Genomic DNA, 20399 nt, shown 5'->3' with positions numbered 1-20399 from the left:
GCTTTGAAGGTTTGGCTTTCTTTCTTGTGACCAGAACTCTGACTGACCAGGCCATGATGGGACTTAATCCTAGATTCCTCGGACTGGTAATCCACTCTTTATCAAGTTAGTTCAGCAATGTATTAGCTGTGTGATTGTTTCGGTTCATCGGTTGAGTTGTTGAGAGTTGGGTCCGCCATATCTCTTCCAACCTGATCCTTAGTTACTCCAACACCATTCACCAACTCCATTTCTTAGCCACATTCTTTTCTACCACATTATTTTACACTTGAATATTGTGCCTGAAGAAGGGAAAGGGTAATGTTTTTTTGTACTCAATGTATTTTGTACCTAAAGGGTTAATGCAGGAAACCAAGGACTGCTTCGTGACCTGAGAATACCAGATACACTCTGGTTTATGACCAGAGGCTGTAAATGTATTTTTGAGTCGTGACTGATCTGGTGTTTGAGTCGTGACCAGTATTAGAAGCCATGCTGTATATATATCCCCACTTTTCTGTGTTCAGGGAGAACTTTGGCTTCCGCTTTCAAGGTGTCAGGTTCTCCCGCAAGCTTGTGAGAATAAGCTATTTTGACTCATACCAGTCTCAAGAGGTATTTTTTACCTACTACAGTGTCCAAATAATACACGAGAAATCCGAGCAAAATGCCCAACTTCCACTCTGACAAGTTAATGTTTATTCCTACTCTTTGCTTATAGTCATGAAGCCAGCCATCTATTCTGCTACCCTGTGTCCTCATGTTCTAACATTATTTCTTAATCTATTATGTGATACCTTATGGAAGGTCTTTAACAAATCTAGATTTGACTATGTTACCTTTATCTACTCTAAAGTTTTAAAGTTTATTTATTAGTGTCACAAGTAGGCTCACATTAACACTGCAATGAAGTTACTGTGAAAATCCCCTAGTCACCACACTCCGGCGCCTGTTCGGGTACACCGAGGGAGAATTTAGCACGGCCAATGCACCCTAACCAGCACGTCTTTCGGACTGTGGGAGGAAACCGGAGCACCCGGAGGAAACCCACGCAGACACGGGGAGAACGTGCAGACTCCACGCACAGAGTAACCCGAGCCAGGAATCGAACTTCGGTTCCTGGCGCTGTGAGGCAGAAGTGCTAACCACTGTGCCACCGTGCCGCCCCGGGTCCCTGGCGCTGTGAGGCAGCAGTGCTAACCACTGTGCCACCGTGCCATTCTGTCAACACTCCAAAGAATTCCATGAGGCTGGTCAAGTAATATTTTCCGTTTTAAAATCCATGCTTTCTATTTATTATATTTTTGCATCATTATATATTGATATAGAACAGCCAGTTTACATGAAATAAACAACCACGTGAGAATAATCAGATAATCTATTTTGAAGGAGTTGGCGGAGAGGTAAATATTGGCCAAAGACACCAAAGAGAACTGCCCTGTTCTCCTTCTAAAGAGTGTCCGTGGAATCCTTTACATCCAGCTGAGAGGGCAGATGGTAGTCTCGGTTTAATGTCTCATTCGAAAGGCAGTGCCTGTGTCAGTGCAGCACCCGCTCAGTGGTCAAACCTCAAAAGTGGGATTTGAATCCACAACCAACTGACATCACTGAGACAACAAATAAGCCCTGACTGTGCAGAAAGGAATATGAAACCACATCCTCTGACGGCAGATCTGTCCAGCACTCTGCTAATGCTTCTTAAACGCACAGACACATTCATCTGCTCACAATTAAACCTCCTTAGTCAGTGTGTGCTGCTGGCGGAAACCAAGGAGGCAGATTCAGCCTCATCACCGTCTCCAGAAGCCCTATTTTCACTAAGAGGTAGTGCTGGTGCCAAATCCGGAAGGCCAGACACACGGTAGCAAGGAAGAGAGACCATGGACACTCGGAACTATCCCACGTTTAATTTTTATAGGGAACATTCAGTGAGATCTGATTGCCCGAGGATGTGGGTAAGGAATTTTCCCAGGGTACTCTTCCCCCTTGGCACTGTGTGTCTATCCGGCCTCTCCCAGGAGATTTACAGAGCTTGGCTCGGGATGAAAAGAAAAAAAATATAAAGATTTGCACTTCTGTAAGTACTATACACAGCCTCACGCCGCCCCAAAGAATTTTGAATGAAGGACTTTTTCAAGTATCTTCATTGTTTAATGCAGGGAATGCAGCAGCTAATTTGTGCATAGCAAGCTCCCACACGCAGCAATGGAATAATGGCTGGATAATCTGTATTTAGTGACGTTGATCGAGGGATAAGTATTGGTCAGGACACCAGGGCGACATCCCTTGCTCCTCTTCAAAATAGTCCCATGGAATCTTTCACAAAATTAATAGAAGTTCGGGTACGCCATTTGGCCTTTCATGGCTCCCGTCCGTGCCTTAATATAGAGGTGATGCATTCATTTTTTCTTTGTTCTTTCTTTGATGGAGTAGAGGGATGGGGTCCCCAGAAGGGTAGGGGGTTTTAGTTCAACAGGCAGCATGGTCGGTGCAGGCTTGGAGGGCCGATGGGCGTGTTCCTGTGCTGTGATTTTCTTTGTTCTATGCTGTCGTTCAATGGCTAATCCACTACCCCTACTTCACCTCCCCACATTATCCCCATCCCTTTCATTTCCTTCGTAACCAAAATGGGAGGCATGGGTTGGGATGAGGGCTATAAGGGGCCGTGGGGGTGGGTGGGGAACATGAAGAGCCATGGGGGATGGGGATGACCTGGGCATGGATAAGGCACGAGGCGTGAGTGGGGGAGATAGGTTGTGAGGGACGAGGGGCTTGAGTCCCTAGTATTTAACAAAACAACTGGGACAAAGTCCCAGAGAACAGACTTTTGCGAGGTATCCCCTTGTACTGCCACCTATCTGTGCGGAGGGTGGCAGGCCCAATTCTATTCAGCAGCTGCACCCTCCAGAGTGAAAACTGAATCATTTGGGGCACCTTTCCCCCCCCCCCCCCCGGGTGGATGCTCCAAGCTGGGAAATTTCCCAACTCGAGTTACACCACCAACTGCAGCCAACACCCCACCCACTTCGAAAACAAAACTGACACCAAGTAACACCGAGCAGACAGAATGGAAAGATAATGAAAATCTTGGTCAAGATCTTGGAAGAGAGAGAAGGTGAAAGAGAGTGTGTATGTGTGTGAGAGAGAGAGAGAGAGAGAGGGAAGCTTGGAGAAGGAATTCTAGAACTTAGGGCCTACAGTACTTGGCCTGGTGATCTGATTCTTCCACAAGTCCAGCACCGAGTCAACCTTGATCTCTTACATTATTTTTAATGCGCTGTACAATGTGATTTAGACCCAGTGTCAAATTCAGGGAAGGCTGCATATTCTGCTGCCTTAGTTGCGAGGAGGGGCTGGAAAAGTTGGGATTGTTCTCCTCAGAGCAGAGAAAGTTGCGTTGAAATTTAAAACAGGCGTCCAGAATCACGAAGGGTTTTGATGTGATAAATAAGGAAAAGCTGTTTCCTCTGGTACAAGGGTCGGTACCCACAGGACACAGGTTTAAGGTAACTGGCAAAAGGATCAGAGAGGAGATGGGGGGTGAAACGTTTTTTATGCAGTGTGTTGTTATGATCTGGAACGCACTGCCTGAAAGGATGGTGGAAGCAGATTCAATAACAATTTTTCAAACAAGAAGCGGATAAATATTTCAAAAGGAAACATTTACGGGGCTGGAGGGAAACAGCAGGAGAGTGAGACTAATTGGATACCTTTCAGAGAGCTGGCACACACACACACACACACACACAACAGGCCGAATGGCCACCTCCCGAGTCTACATTTCATTACATTTTCATTCACCAAAGCAACGTGGACAAGACGGTTAAAATCATCCAGGCGTTAGACAGTTTTTAAAAGCAGGGAGAAAAGGGCATGTACGGTGGCACAGTGGTTAGCACTGCTGCCTCACAGTGCCAGGGACCCGAGTTCAATTCCAGCTTGGGTGACTGTGTGCGTGTGTGGAGTTTGCACGTTCTCCCCATGTCTGCGTGGGTTTCCTCCGGTTTCCTCCCAAACTCCAAAGCTGTGCAGGTTAGGTTGATTGGCCGTGCTCAATTACCCCTTAGTGTCAGGGGGACTAGCAGATTAAATGTTTGGGGGTTTGGGGCAGGACCTGGGTGGGCTTGTTGTTGGTTCAGTCTCAGTGGGTCAAATGGCTTCCTTCTGTACCGTGGGGATTCTATGATTCAATGTGAAGGAAGTAATCGGCTTTTGAAAGTTCCAGTGCAAGCATGTTTTACAAACAATGAAGATATATTCCTGAAGTACTGCTCTGTACACTCCACCCACTGCTGTATAAACACAGAGCAGTCATTCTCCACACCCACTTGCTGAGAACGTGACTTCAGCCATGCAGACCAAGGAGAGGCGAGTGGGGAAAGCCCATCTGATTTGAGAGTGATCACAATCTTGACCTTTCCTCACACTCTTGCGCTGTGTCTGAGCCAAGGCAAAGCAGACAAAGCGGGTACCGGTCGCAAAGTCAGTGAGGTATCAGCAGCTCCAAAGCTATTGATGCAAGGGTTCAATAAGCACTGACCATTCTGCAGCTTCGCTTTCAAGCTATCCTTCTGTCGATACCCCATGTCGGAACCTCATCACCATGGTTAACATGGTCAAATCCTTGCGTTAGTTGAGCTGTACATGCAGTGCCTTCCATCAGAACTCCCTCCTTTCGTAATCAAGGATGTGGAGCTTGGCTCACTTTCCTCTGCCGAGGCCAGGGTACAGACATCAACTGACCTTTCCACCAACACCAGCCCACATCCAATGAAATTAAATGTTACCAGTGTCCCAGATGACTAGAGGCTGCTCTCTGAGTGGGAGAGCTGACTGGTGGTGATTTAACCTGAGGGTCTCAGGTGAGGGGCAAGGTGGAGCCTTCAGGAACAACCTCAGCTGGTATGGGAATTGAACCTGCGCTGTTGGCGTCGCTCTGCATCATAAGCCTTTTAAGGGCGGCACAGTAGCACAGTGGTTAGCACTGCTGCTTCACAGCTCCAGGGACCTGGGTTCGATTCCCAGATTGGGTCACTGTCTGTGTGGAGTTTGCACGTTCTCCTCGTGTCTGCGTGGGTTTCCTCCGGGTGCTCCGGTTTCCTCCCACAGTCCAAAGATGTGCGGGTTAGGTTGATTGGCCATGCTAAAATTGCCCCTTAGTGCCCTGAGATGTGTAGGTTAGAGGGATTAGTGGGTAAATATGTAGGGATATGGGGGTAGGGCCTGGGTGGGATTGTGGTCGGTGCAGACTCGATGGGCCGAATGGCCTCTTTCTGTACTGTAGGGTTTCTATGATTCTAAGCCAGCTGTCCAGCCAATTGAGCTAAACCAACCCCCATCCCAACCCTCAAACTACTTACATTTTTCAACACCAGGAGAAACTAGAGGAGATCATTCCAAGAGTTTCACCAAAATCAGATCATTTATTGGACTGCTGCTTGTGAACTCTTGCTGTGCACAAAGTGACTGTCATACTTGCTCCGTAAACAAAGGTGAGTACACTTCAAAAAGTAGCTCACTGGTTGTGAATGGCTTTGGGATATCCTGAGGACATGTAAAATGCTAAAAATAATCCCAAATTCTCTCATGTTTCGTTCGAATTAAAGTCTCTCACCCTCCACGATTCTTCCTTGCATCCTCCCCATGGCCTTGCAATATGAACATTTGCTTCACTTGCTGTGTTTCCTAAGAAAAAGGGTTGCATTTCCAAAGCCCATATCCTGCCCTCAGGATGTTCCAAAGCGCTTTACAGCCATTGAGGTACATCCAAAGTGTCGTCGCCGTGGTGATATAGGAGACACAGCAGCCAATCTGCGCACAGTAAGCTCTCACAAATAGCAATAACAGTTCACGATGTTGGCTGAGGGATAAACATTGGCACCCAGGAAGAACTCCATTTCAAAACAGTGGCCGCACAATCATTTATGTCCACCCCTAGAGGGGGTTTAGCAACACATCTGAAAGAGGGCACTTCCGACTGTGCAGCACTCCCTCAGTACCGCACTGGGGGACACCAGCTTGGATCCTGCGCTCAAAAGTCTTTGAAGCGGGACTTGAACCCACAACCTTCTGACCCAGAAGTGAGTGCGCTACTCATTGAGCCACACGTTTTTACCAAAGAAAAGTGAACTGAAAGAGTTTTGTAAACTTCCCCAATAAAAAGACAATGCCGGGTATCGATATAGAACTGGTTCCTTTCACTCTGAACCCAAGTGACATTTAGAGAGGAATGGCCAGCTACACGAGCCAGCTGAAATCCAATCAGCTCCTCAGCTGCTGACTGACCGGCATTGTAAATCTATATTAGCTTGCAAGCCAAACCAGGCAAGGTGATAACATGCGAGCATAATTCAGAAAGGTCTTAATGATGATTTCAATGGAAGGAAACTGGGGGGGGATGGGGTGAGGGAACATCATCTCTCTTGGCCTCAGAAGGTAGTGGAAGTGGGGTCACTAAATATTTTTTATGGTAGAGGTAGATAACTCCAGCCTCAGTAAAGAGGCTGTACAGATTGTACAGTCCAGACAGACCACTGCTTTCTCAATCGATTTTTTTTTAGATTCGCAGTGTTATTTGTTGCCGAATATTAAAGCAAGTTTACTTTCTGCTTCCAATTTCTAAATCCAACAAACCACATACGGAGAAAGCAAATTATGGTGGATGCCGGAATCTGAAACAAATACAGAAAATGCTGGAAAATCTCAGCAGGTCTGACAGCATCTGTGGAGAGGAAACAAAGCTAACATTTCCACTCCAGAGGACCCCTCGTCAGAGCTCATGTGGTACCCGGCCGAACCTGATTTTCCCAAATACCCTTCAACCAATCTACGCGCTAATCCACAAATTCACACAATTTGTTTTCCCAGCCTGATGGTCAAAATGTTATCATCTGTCGTTACAACAGGGCGGCGCAGTGGTTAGCGCTGCCACGTCACAGGACCAGGGACACGAGTTCAATTCCGGCCTCGAGTGACTGTCTGTGTGGAGTTTGTACGTTCTCCCTGTGTCTGCGTGGGTTTCCTCCGGGGGCTCCGGTTTCCTCCCACAGTCCAAAGACGTGCAGGTTAGCTGGATTAGCCATGGTACAATGCCCCTTAGTGTCCCAAAATGTGTAGGTTTGGGGGATTAGCGGGGTAAATAGGTGGGGCTACGAACCTGGACAAGATGCTGAGTCAGTGCAGGCTCGATGGGCCAATGGACTTCCTTCTGCACTGTAGGAATTCTATGATCTGTGATAAATCAGGTTGTTTCACTGAAATCTAGAGCAGCAACAGAGGAGATGATATGACCTTGGGCTGCAATTGGCATCCTACAGCTGGACAGATTGTGTCACTCTTATACTCTGCATCGTGACGTGGGAGCTGATAAGAATACGGTGAGGGCAGCAGGGCACCTGGGACCTGAGTGAATGAGGGACCAACAATCTATCGCCTTAAGCAATGAGGGACCTGGGTGGGATTGTGATCGGTGCAGACTTGATGGGCCCAATGGCTGTAGGGTTTCTATGATTTAAGCATTGAGGAAGAACCAGGGGAGCACAATGGGGGAGATAATCGGGTGAATTAGTGTCAGATCTGGTCCAGAAAGAGAGGAAAGGAAAGGGAAAGAAAGATTGGGTTAAGACCATAAGATATAGGAGCAGAATTAGGCCATTCAGCCCATCAAGTCTGCTCTGCCATTCAATCATGGCTGCTAGGTTTCTCAATCCCATTCTCCCACTTTTACCCCATAACATTTGGTCCCCTTACCAATCAAGCACCTAACTATCTTTGTCTTAAATGCACTCAATGACCTGGCCTCCACAGCTTTCTGTGGCAATAAATTCCACAGATTCACCACCCTCCTCATCTCAGTTCTAAAGGGTTGTCCCTTTATCCTGAGGCTGTGTCCTCTGACCCTAGTCTCTCCTACTAATGGAAACATCATCCCCATGTCCACTCTATCCAGGCCTTTCGTTATTCTGTCAGAATAATCCTCTGTAAGAAGAGTTGAGAGAGGAAAAAGAGAAAGGTATAATGAATGAAGTGTTGTTTTCATAATGATACAAAGGGCACTAGTCACTCATTAGGGATTGGGTCAACATGTTGTTGGTAAACAGAGCTAAAATGCAGGTCAGCCATGATCTCACTGAATGGCAGAATGGGTTTGAGGGGCTGAATGGCCTCCTCCTGTTCCTAATCAGAGAATGACACAACAGAGAAGGAGGTCATTCAGCCGATGGGGCCTGTGCTAGCTCTTTGGAAAAAAAGTTATCCAATACGTCCAACTCCTCTGGCTCTTTGAACCTGGACTTGTCCATTAAATTCCCTTTCAAAAGTGACTAATATTCAATCTGCCTCCTTGCACCATCCTTTCAGGCAGCACATTCTAGATCACCACCACTCATTGCATTTAAAAGTAAATTCTCCTCAGCTCTGCTCTGGTCTGTCCACCGATGTTGTTAAATGGGTGTGCTCGGCTCCCTGCAGGTAGGGACACCATGTTTGCAAAGACAACGGGAAATATGTTTTCCACCACACTATCCTCCGTTGGAATGTTTGTTGTCCAACAGCCGCAGAGGCTGGGTAAGCACAGCTGGGAACCCTCTACTCAAATACCAGAGTCCTTTTTTAAAACTAGTGTCTAGGGTGACATTGAAAAGCCGCGTTTGTTTCTCATCCCTACATTCCCAATGCGAAAAAAGATTTAGTTAGCGCTTCTCACATCCTCAGATATCCTCCCACACACGGTGGCACAGTGGTCAGCACTGCTGCCTCACAGCACCAGGGACCCAGGTTCGATTCCCGGCTTGGGTCACTGCCTGTGTGGAGTCTGCACGTTCTCCCCGTGACTGTGTGGCCTTCCTCCGGGTGCTCCGGATTCCTTCCACAGTCTGAAAGACGTGCTGGTTAGGTGCATTGGCCATGTTAAATTCTCCTTCAGTGTACCCGAACAGGCGCCGGAGTGTGGCGACTAGGGGAATTTCACAGAAACTTCATTGCAGCGGTAATGTAAGCCCACTTGTGACACTAATAAATAAACTTTAAACTAAACACTTTTGCAAAGCAGGCATGGTTGTTAAATAGGAAATGTGGCCTCCAATTTGTACACAGCAAGATCTCACAAACAGTAATGAGATAATGACCAGATGGTTTGCTTTTTGAATTGGGACGCTCGATGAATGACAAATATTGGCCCGGGGGCCCCGGGGAGATCCCCCTGTTCTTCTTCAAAATGTCTCACAATATCTCTGATACCCACCTGAGAAGGGAGAGGGCAGCCAGGGCCTCAGTTTTAACATCTCACCTGAAAGACGGCGTCCCCGACACTCCCCCAGTAATGCACTGGAAGTGTCAGTCTGAGGAAGTACCTGAACCCACAACCACCCATCCTCCCCCCTCCCAATCCAGAGGCAAGGGGGGGGGGGGGGGGCTATCACTGTTACATCAGAGACCTGTGAGTTCACTTGGGTAAGCATTAAGAGGCAGCCATCTTAGCTCCCGCCGCCACTCTGTGTTCCAATCCCAGGTGTGCAGATTTCAGATCAGGCCTGGAGAAACCAGTTCCTCCTGTGGTTGGGAGTGTCCAGAACGAGGAGGTAGAACATTAAAATTAGAGGCCCACTCGCAGTGCATGAGCACTACACTCCCAGTGCTACACGGAGGAAGTGCTGCGTTGTCAGAGGCGCCATCTTTCAGAGGAGACATCAAACCAGGCCTCTCAGCTGCCCTCTCAGGTGCATGCCAAAGATCTCGTGGCACTAGTTCACCGGAGAGCAGGGGAGTTCTCAGGAGTGATGACAAGAATTATTTCCTCACACAAAGGTTGGTGGAAATCTGGAACTCTCTCTTGGGTGGGGTCAACTAAAAATTGAAGATCGATAGTTTTTCGTTGGATAGGGGTATAAAGATTAAATTTAAGTTTATTTATGAGTGTCACAAGTAAGCTTACATTAATACTGCAATGAAGTTACTGTGGAAATCTCCTAGTCACCACATTCTGTTCGGGTACATTGAGGGAGAATTTAGCATGGCCAACGCATCTAACCACCACGTCTTTCGGACTGGATATTGAACCAAACCAAAGGAAAATAGAGTTAAGATACAGATCTGCCATGAATTATTTAAATGATGAAGTTGGCTTGATATACCGAATGATCAGAAAATCTGTTTTTAGTGATGTTGATTGAGGAATCATTATTGACAAGGATTTCAGAGAGAACTCCCCTGCTCTACGGTGAACTGGTGCCACGAGATCTTTGACATGCACCTGAGAAGGCAGCTGAGAGGCCTGGTTTGGTGTCTCATCTGAAAGATGGCACCTCTGACAACGCAGCACTTCCTCAGTGTAGCAATGGGAGTGTAGTGCTCAAGCACTGCGAGTGGGTCTTGAATCCCTGAATTCAGGCCAGAGTGCCATTCGCTGACACCGAGGTTACTTTGGGATGTGATGAGGTTGTGAAAGTTCTTACTTCCATTTGTTCTCCTGAGAATAAATGGCAGCGCTTGGTAGCAGCCAGAGGAAGTTGTCCGACTGTGATGGCGTTTTCTCCCCAGCAACGTCCAACACTTATTTCTGGATCTCCACAATACAAAAACCCACTCCAAGTACAGCCCCTTATATAGCCATATCAGCTCTAAATAGCACAGAGCCAAGAATGCAAGGAATGAAACTGGGACCCAGCCCTATACCGTTGCCACTTTACCACCCTGCCCATTTAAGGTGCCAGCCCACATCTCCAGAATGTGGAGGTTATCAGTTCACTTTGCAGGGTCACTGCACACTCTGGCTTCCATCAAATCTACCACACTTCGCTGTACACTCATCCCTGTCTTGACTAAGGATCAGCGCGAGATTCAGGAGCCAAAGTCTCAACTGGGCTCTTTAACATCCAGCAGGAGAAATCCAGCAGTTTATTTCAACTATATCCCTTTGACTTTGGCAATAATTCTGGTGGACTTCCTCTTCCTGTGTGGTCACAGTTTCCCTCCATTAGCACAAAAAAAGGCCATTCAGCCCCTTGTGGTGATGCCAGCTCTTTGAAAGAGTTATCCAATTAGTCCCACTCTCCTCTTTCTCCATAGCCCTGCAACTTTTCTCTTTCCAAGTATTTATCAAATTCCCAAATGTGATTAAATCTATTCCCACTGCCCTTTCATTTCAGGTCACAACATTGTATTGACAAAAAAACCCTCTTCATCTCCCCAGTTCTCCATTGAGGGCATAATCTTAAAGAGGTCGTCCATTTAAGATGGGGAAGTGGAGTAATTTTTTCTCTGAGGATAGGGAACTTGTGGAATTCCTTACCACAGAGAGCAGTAGAGGCTGGGTTGTTAGGTAAGCACAGTAAGAAGTCTCACAACGCCAGCATCTCCACATCATTGTTAGGTAAGTTCAAGGCTGAGATAGACAGATTTTTAATCAGTGACGGAATCAAGATTTGTGGGAATAAGATGGGAAGGTGGAGGGGGGAATCCATAAGACCATAAGACATAGGAGCAGAATTAGGCCACTCGGCCCATCGAGTTTGCCCTGCCACTCAATCATGGCTGATATTTTTCTCATCTCCATTCTCCTGCCAATCCCACTGGCATGAAAACCGTTTTGGGACTCCTCTCGATCTTCCACGCCTGTCCCAATTCCTGCCTGCCAAAAAGAGGGGCAGAAAATGCCCCCACAACATTTCAACTCATAATGACTCTTCATCGGAACCTTTTCCACTCTAAGAACCATCCCGGCTTCTTCCTGCATAACCAAAGTTTCCTATTCCTGCTACCATTCCTGTAAATCTTCTCTGCAGCCTCTCCAGGGTTTATATATCCATCCTAAAGAGAGGTGCCCAAAAATGGTCCAGCCAAGGCCTAACCAGTGCCATATTAATGGTTTCCCGTAATTTCCTTGTTTGGATTTATTATTGCTAAGTCGATGTATCACCGAGAATGGGAGGTGATGGCAACTTCCCCTTTTTGTTTGCTTGCATTTTTACACTGATGTATTGCAGAGAGGAAGTGGCCAATTTGTAAGTGACTAACAGGGAAGACAAAAGGCAGCCGAGGGTTCCGCACTTCAATCGCCTTTGACCCTCACAATCCATCTTCCAAAAACTTCCACGAAAAGAGAAAACACTGGAAAATCTCAGCAGGTCTGGCAGGAAATGTAAGGAGAGAAAAGAGCCGACATTTCGAGTCCAGATGACCCTTTGTCAAAGCTAAAAGGCAGAGAAAGTGGGAGATATTTATACTGCAGGGGGAGGGAATGAAAGATGAGTCATAGCCACAGAAACCAGGGGAAAGGCTGCTCATGGCAGCCCATAGAGAGAATAGAAGGTGTGAAAGGCCAAACGGCAGAGAAGCTAAAATCAGAGGGTGCTTGTTCCCTCCCCCTACAGTATAAATATCTCCCACTTTCTCTGCCTTTTAGCTTTGACAAAGGGTCACCTGGACTCGAGGCATCAGCTCTTTTCTCTCCTTACAGATGCTGCCAGACCTGCTGAGATTTTCCAGCATTTTCACTTTTGGTTTCAGATTCCACCATCCGCACAGTAAGTTGCTTTGTTCCCCAAAATCTCCCATTCCCTGTCTAAACCACAACATAGGAGAGAGTCTCAAGGGACTTCATGGGAACATAATCAGACAGAGAGGAGGACCCAAAGGAGGAAGAGACAGGGTGAATGTCCAAAGGTTCGGTAAAAGAGGTGGGTTTTAAAAGGAGGCTTTGAAGAGTTTCCAAGCACATGCTTATCTCCGGGCTGTTGCTCCCATTACAATTCCAGAAATTGCAGGAAAGTTCTCGAATGCTGTGAAAAGTTAAACTCTCCCCATACCCACTCCCAACTACACCACTGACCATGAACACTGAGTAGAAATGAAGGATTGGGTTCAATGAGAGAATGGTTAAACAGAGTGTTGGTTATTTCTTGCAATCTTTTCTCAGGGGAGCTGGTCAGTGAGATCTGTGAAGAAACATTTTCACTCTTGTCATATCCCCACGGATCTCTTAAGCTGCTAGCCAAAGCTGGAGGGGTTGGTTCACCAGGAAGATTACAATAGCTTCCCATCAATGCTCACTGAAATCACCTCACACCCCTTTGTTGTTAAGAGGAAAGGATGAGTCACATTTTCTATCAACGGGCAAAATACAGATTGGTAAACCCTGCCTCAAGATGTGCGGGTTAGGTGAATTGGCCATGTTAAATTGACCCTAGTGTTAGGGGGATTAACAGGGTAAATGCATGGGGTTGTGGGGATGGGGTCTGGGTGGGATTGTGGTCAGTACAGACTCGATGGGCCGAATGGCCTCCTTCTGCACTGTAGGGATTCTATGATTGTATGAAGTGTGGGTAAAACGTTCAGGATTTCAATGTGGAATTGGAAAGGACTCATTGGAGAAATGCTCAGAAAGGGCAAGTTGTGTCTGACGAGTGTACTGGGCTTCTTTGTGGATGTAACAAATCTGCTGGATACAGAAGAGGGAGCAGATTTTTTCTACCTGGATTTCAGGAATGCATCCGACACCGTTCCGGAAAACAGGAGAACTTGGCACATGCCTTGGATCCTTCAAGCCCACCTGAACGGGGTCCCAGTGTAACTCCTTATCCAAAAGGCAATGCACTATTTCTCCCTCTGGACTAGCCATGAGGACAGCCTTCAGGTCCCAGAGTGGGTTTGAACCCATTCACAGCAATGTTACTAAGCAACTTGCAGCCCTTCCAAAATTAAGTAGTAACTGGAAAACATCTGTTGAAATTATTTAAACTTAGTCCTTTTTAATTAGGAACTCTACAACATTCCAGAGCCGACAAGGACTTCAACGAATTCAGATCGTAAGAACTGCTTCCATTGTCTTGGACAGGAGGTGCTAATAATAACTCTTCTTTTCTTTTACATGGGATGCGGACGTCGCTGGCTGGGCCAGCATTTATTGCCCATCCCTAATTGCCCTTGTACTGAGTGGCTTCCTCAAACATTTCAGAAGGCAGTTAAGGTCAATCACATTACTATGGCTCTGGAGTCACACGTAGGCCAGACCAGGTAAGGATACAGATTTCCTTCCCTAAAGGACATTAGTGAACCGGATGGGTTCTTAACGACAACTGATGATAGTTTCATGATCACTATTACTGAGACTGGCTTTCAATTCCAGATTTATAAATTGAATTTACATTCTACCAGCTGCCGTGGTGGGATTCGAACCTGTGTCTCCAGAGTGTTAGCCTGGGCCTCTGATTTACTAGTCCAGTGACATTACCACCACGCCACCATCTCCCCTTCTGCAGTTGCCATGTTTCTTTACTTGCCCCATTACCATTTCCTTTGCCCTGCACCATCGGCTCTTTTATCGCTTAATCCCTCCAGCCTTCACCCTTATCACGGACTTTCCCTAACCCCGTTCCCCGGTCTCTGCACTTACTGAAACCTGCTAACACCTTGAACATTTGCCAGCTCTGATGAAAGGTCATCAGCCTGAAACATTAAACCGGCTTCTCTCTCCACAGGTGCTGCCTAACCTGCTGAGTATTTCGAGAATATTCTGCTTGTTCATAGCCACAAGCCCATTGCTGCACTGCAGTTGGAGTGTGGTGGAAGCTGTGTTGTGAATTGTTTGGTAGCAGGATTGAATGCAATAAGTTATGAAGCCTTTATCTAAGAAAAGATACACTTTCCCTCAGAGGAGTGCAACAAAGGCTCAGTAGCCTGGGCTCTTAGGGGAATTATCTTACAACGAGAGGTTCAGAAGACTAGGCCTATATTCCCAGGAATTTAGAATAACGAGAGGCGATCCAGCAGAAATAAAGAAAATTCTTAAGAGGCTTGACAGGGTAAATGCTGAGAACATGTCTCTCCTGGTTGGGGAATCTAGGACAAGGGCTTACAATCTCACAATAAGGGGCGAGTCTGAGGGGAGGAGAAATTCCTCCCCTCAGTTCGTTGTGAATCTTTGGAATTTGCTACCTTGGAGGACTAAGGATGTTCAGCCATTGAATATATTCAAGACAAAGGTTGGGGGATTGGAATTAAGGGACATTGGGATAGTACGGGAGGGTGGAGTTGAGATAGAAGAATAGGGGAGGTGATAGCCTAGTGGTATTATCGCTAGACTATTAATCCAGAAACTCAGCTAATGCTCTGGGCACCTGGGTTCGAATCCCACCACGGCAGATAATGGAATTTGAATGCAATAAAACATATCTGGAATTAAGAATCTACTGATGACCATGAAACCATTGTCGATTGTCAGAAAAACCCATTTGCTTCACTAATGTCTTTCAGGAAAGGAAATCTGCCATCCTTACCTGCTCTGGCCTACATGTGACTCCAGAACCACAGCAATGTGCTTGACTCTTAACTGTGCTCCAGGGTAACTAGGGATTGACAATAAATAATGGCCAGCCAGCGATACCCATGTCCCACGAATGTATTAAAAAAAGAGGTGGCACGGTGGTTACCACTACTGCCTCACAATGTCAGGGGCCTGGGTTCAATTCCCGGCTTGGGTCACTGGGTGTGTGGAGTTTGCACTTTCTCCCTGTGTCTGCGTGGGTTTCCTCCCACACTCCAAAGATGTGGAGGTTAGGTGGATTGGTCATGCTAAATTGCCTCTTAGTGTCTGGGAGACTAGCTAGGATAAGTGCATGGGGTTATGGGGATAGGGCCTGGATGAGATTGTGGTCGGTGCAGACTCAATGTTTTATCTAGATAGCCATATGAACGGACGGGGAATGGAGGGATACAAAAGAATGGTCTAGTTTGGACCAGGGAGCGGCACGGGGTTGGAGGGCCGAAGGGCCTGTTCCTGTGCTGTATTGTTCTTTGTTCAATGGGCCGAATGGCCTCCTTCTGCATTGTAGGGCTCTATGGTTCTGTGAATTTTGTTGAATATCAGAGCAGACTCAAAGGGCTCAATGAGATACTGGTTGTTAGCGGTTAGTCAGGTTAAACTCTACTCACCCGTGTGTTGGGGCAGGCGTTGCCTCTCTTGTACTCCTTGTGATTGGCTTGCTTGTCGAGCTTGCTCCATAGGGCCTTGGCCTTCCACGTGTTGACCTTTGACTTCAGCACAGAGTAGAACATCTGATGGTCTAAAGGGTCAAGATCCAGGTAACGGCAGAGGATGTGGAACGCCTGCAGCGTGCCTTTGAATGTCGAGGCTTGCACAAAGTTCTCAAAGAGTTGCCCAGCTTGGCTGCTTTTATCACCATCATTCTCCCCCATGGTCTGGTCACAGCCCTCGCTCGAGAGAAGTCGGTCGGACTTTGACAGCTCCGCAGACAGAGTGGATTAGCGTTCAGTTTCGGACATTGTAAACCTGAAATGTTTCCAACACCAAAGTTACAATTAATCCAACAAAAGAAATTAACTCAAGTCGGGCGATCTTACTAGTGGTTAAATCAGAGCATTCTGCAGATCGATGACTATGTTCATTCGGTTCAAGAGAAAAAAAAATTCAATATCTTATCATGGATTTTAAAAAACACAAACTATTCGCAGAGGCTGGGACGCGTTTATTCAGTCACTGTAAGCGGAAGATGTCAAACTGACTTTGCAACATTTTCTTAGGGATTTTTATTCCCCTCAGGAGAAGTTTTATTCTATTTTCTGAGCTGGGCTCCCTGTAGGTGTAACTGCTCACAAGGAGAAGGCACAGGGGAGTTAATGCCACATTGCTGGTTTGCCAAAGAAACCTCATGAATGATAATTAAAACAGGGTTGCGCATGTAGTGATTGTGGAGGGGGGGGGGGCAGTCAGAGTCGAGTCAGGTGACTTTAATGGGGTCAGTGTGGAGTCAGCTGATTTTAATGGGGTCAGTGTGGAGTCAGCTGACTCTACACTGACATTTCGCCGTGTGCCAGTAATCAAACTACTCAAATCTCCACACAACAAAAAGAACTTGCATTTGAAGTTCCTTTGACAACCTCAGGACATCCCAACATGAGTCATAAACAATTAAGCACCTGTGAAGTGTAGATATTGCTGCAATGTAGGGAATCAAGTCATTCAATTTACTGTTTGTGGGATCTTGCTGTGCATAATGAGATAAATGGCAAGATAATTGATTTTAGTGATATCGATGCATATTGACCTACCATTGCAAAGGACAAACCTCCTGGCTCTTCTCCGGGTTCAATTCCGGCCTCAGGTCACTGTCTGTGGGGAGTTTGCACATTCTCCCCGTGTCTGTGTGAATTTCCTCCGGGTGCTCCGGTTTCCACCCACAGTCCAAAGATGTGCGGGCTAGGTTGATTGGCCAGGCTAAATTAACCCTAGTGTCAGGGGGAATCATAGGTTAAATATGTGGGGTTGCAGGAATGGGGCCTGGGTGGGATTGTGGTCGGTGCAGACTTGATGGGCTCCTTCTACACTTCAGGGATTCTATGAAATAATGGCCATGGAATCAACAAAAACAACTTGCATTTATATAGCGCCTTTGACTACCTCAGGCCATCCCAAAGTGATTCATTTCCAATTAAACACTTGTGAAGTGTAGATATTGCTGCACCGTGGGAATCATGACAGTCAATTTGCTGGTTGTGGGATCTGACAGGGAAACAGTTTCACACCTCATCAGAAAGACAGTGGCCAGAATTTTCTTGTCTCATACGCCGTGCAATTACTCTCAGTGAGAACAGAGATTTTGGCGCTAAGCCAAAACTCCATTCACTGCAGCGGGACTGGAGAATCCCTGCCGTGGGGGACTTTGGAGAATTCCGCCCAGCATCTCTAACAGTGTAGTGCACCCTTGGTGCTGCCCCTCCCGACAGCGTGGCGCTCCACCTCCCGACAGCGTGGCGCTCCCCCCGCACGACAGTGTGGTGCTCCTTCGGCACTCCCCCTGCCGACAGTGCAGCACTCCTTCAGTGCTGCCCTTCCCAACAGCACAGGGTTTTCTCAGCACTGCCCCTCCCAACAGCGCAGCGCTCCCTCGGCGCTGCCCCTGATAATGAGCTAGTGTGAAGTGTTAACACTGCTGGATCTTACCTGAACAGTTATCAAATAATCCAGCAGCCCCGATGAATTTGAATGGTACAAATTCATTAATAAAAAAACGGTAATTTTTCATTGAAAACACTTGAAGACTTTCCACTGCTGGCTGCCCCTCTATCAACATTTAAGAATTAACTTGTTGCCATACTTCAACTGAAGGAAACTCATTATAAGGCCCATAAGATCCTTTAGCACATTAACTCTTTCCTCAACTTACTTCTTTGTCTAAACAATGAATCAAAAGATCCCTCTTTTGCTACCAAATAAACCTGTTGGACTTTAACCTGGTGTTGTTAAACTTCTTACTGTAAATAATCAAAGGCAGCATAGTGAGGACTGTCTCCTCTTGGGACACGGGTTCAAATCTTATTACATCAACTGGTGGAATTTAAATTCAATCAATGAAGTCTGGAATTGAAAGTGACCATGAAATTATCAATTGTCGCAAAAACCCATCTGATTCACCAATGTCCTTCAGGAAAGGAAATCTGCCATCCTTACCCAGTCTGGCCTGCATGTGACTCCAGATTCACTGCAAGGAGGTTAACTCTTTAACTGCCTCCAGAAATGGCTAAGGAAGTCACTCAGTTCAAGGGCAATTACTGGTTGGGCAGTAAATGCAGGCTTTGCCAGCGGCTACCACATCCCATGAAAGAATAAATTTAAAAAAAGATAGGAAAGACTCAACCACAATGTTTGCAATTTTAAGGGAGATCTCTGCAGCACTCTTCACAACCTCAGGACAATTCCAATTACAGCCAATAAAGTTCTTTCGAAGAGCCGTCACTGTTTACAGTGTAGGAAATGTCTCTGTCGATAGACAAGAACATGTAGCCACAAAGGCCTCACCCTCATAACAGTGGAAGCAGAGCACATACCAGAGGCCAGCCCTGAGGGGAGTTTCAAAGTTTATTTATTATTGTCACAAGTAGGTTTACATTAACACTGCAATGAAGTTACTGTGAAAATCCCCTCGTCGCTGGATGCCTGTTTGGGTACACTGAGGGAGAATTTAGCATGGCCAATGCACCTAACCAGCATGTCTTTCGGACTATTGGAACACCTGGATGAAACCCACGCAGACACGGGGAGAACGTGCAGATTCCACACAGACAGTGACCCAAGCTGGGAATTGAACCCGGGTCCCTGGCGCTATGAGGCAGCAGTGCTAACCACTGTGCCACCGTGATGCGGATACCACACTGATGGAGCTATTACCTGAGATGTTAAGCAAAGTTTCACCTGCTCTCTCAGGTAGACATAAAAAAGCTCTCTCAGCCACTATTGCGAAGAGTAGCAGGAGAGTTCTCCCTGATTGAGCTTGTGGAAGCAACATTCATCCCTCAAACCAGCATGATTATAACAAATGATCACATTGCTGCTTGTGGGATCTTGCTGTGTACAAATACATGTTTCCTATATTACAGCAGTAACTAAGCTTCGAAAGATCATTGACTATAAAATGCTTTTGGATGTAGCGAGGGCCTGTGAATCTCTCTTTTAAATCTGGAACATGACGTACAAGCCTTGTTAAAAAGTGCTCCGGGGGGTTTGGTACGCAGCCTGTTGGACCTCCCCGGATTCTTTCTGAACTCCAAGTACAGCTTTGTTAGAAAAAGGGAAAGGCATGTGGACTCTCATCCACTCTCTCAACACCAGGAAATGTTCAAACCCACCAAGTATCTGACTTCCATATCTGTCCAGAAACCCCACACAATTCTCTCTCCTAGCGAGGTTGGTCCACATGCCCTGACCAATCTGCAATCAGTAGCAGAGTATAACTTCCACTCTTCATACTATCCTCTTCTGAATTAACCTATTCCTCGAATGGACCATTATAGTTGTTAATACACAGGGTCCTACCAACATAATAGGAAACAGATCACAACAATACCCAACTCCACATAATCATTTACTTTGCTCACTAAGGCAGCTTTCCAAACTTTTAAGACTGAACACTTCTTGTCTCATCCAAAAATTCACAGTCTAAAATTCAGCATTCCGTTCCCTTCAGCTTTCGGATCCTGCTCTTACCTTTATTGCTATTTTTTTGCCAGTTTACATTGTCTCCAGCCGACTCACATCGCTAAGGCTTCTGGTGAAGAGCTCCAAAAGCAAAATGCCATGAAGGAGCCAGACTCAGCAAAGCTTTTCATGTGCTTTACTGCGAACAGCCAAAGGCAGCCGGAGTTGTAATATGGCACATTGTGATTAGCTGAGGTAACTGATCACAGAAGCACGTTAGTCATCTCAAGTTTCATAACTGAGCGGGGATGGGCGTGTGTTACTCACTGCTTTGGCTCCCTCTGCATCCTGAACTCTGCGAGATAAATCTAATTCAATTCATCAACAAGCAATTTCAGTCTTAAACCCAGAGTGGGGGGTGGGGGGAAGGTATTTGCAGTCGGGGCCTGATTCTGAGATGCTTGACTTCCATCACAAGGGGGTCACAGCCCAA

At 46.5% G+C, this 20399-nt stretch overlaps 1 protein-coding gene across 1 annotated transcript in view; it reads right to left on the bottom strand.

Annotated features, from left to right (window-relative positions):
- mical2b (microtubule associated monooxygenase, calponin and LIM domain containing 2b) overlaps positions 1–20399 on the bottom strand; it is a 267163-nt gene that overhangs the window by 182503 nt on the left and 64261 nt on the right. Inside the window, 1 exon segment of the mRNA XM_078221390.1 lies at positions 15907–16264. Within this exon segment, the coding sequence (XP_078077516.1) occupies positions 15907–16170 (264 nt within the window). The 5' untranslated portion in view covers positions 16171–16264.

Source organism: Mustelus asterias, chromosome 9, assembly GCF_964213995.1.
Source record: "Mustelus asterias chromosome 9, sMusAst1.hap1.1, whole genome shotgun sequence".
Taxonomy (NCBI): Eukaryota; Metazoa; Chordata; class Chondrichthyes; order Carcharhiniformes; family Triakidae; genus Mustelus; species Mustelus asterias.
This window is presented reverse-complemented; position numbering and strand designations above follow the sequence as displayed.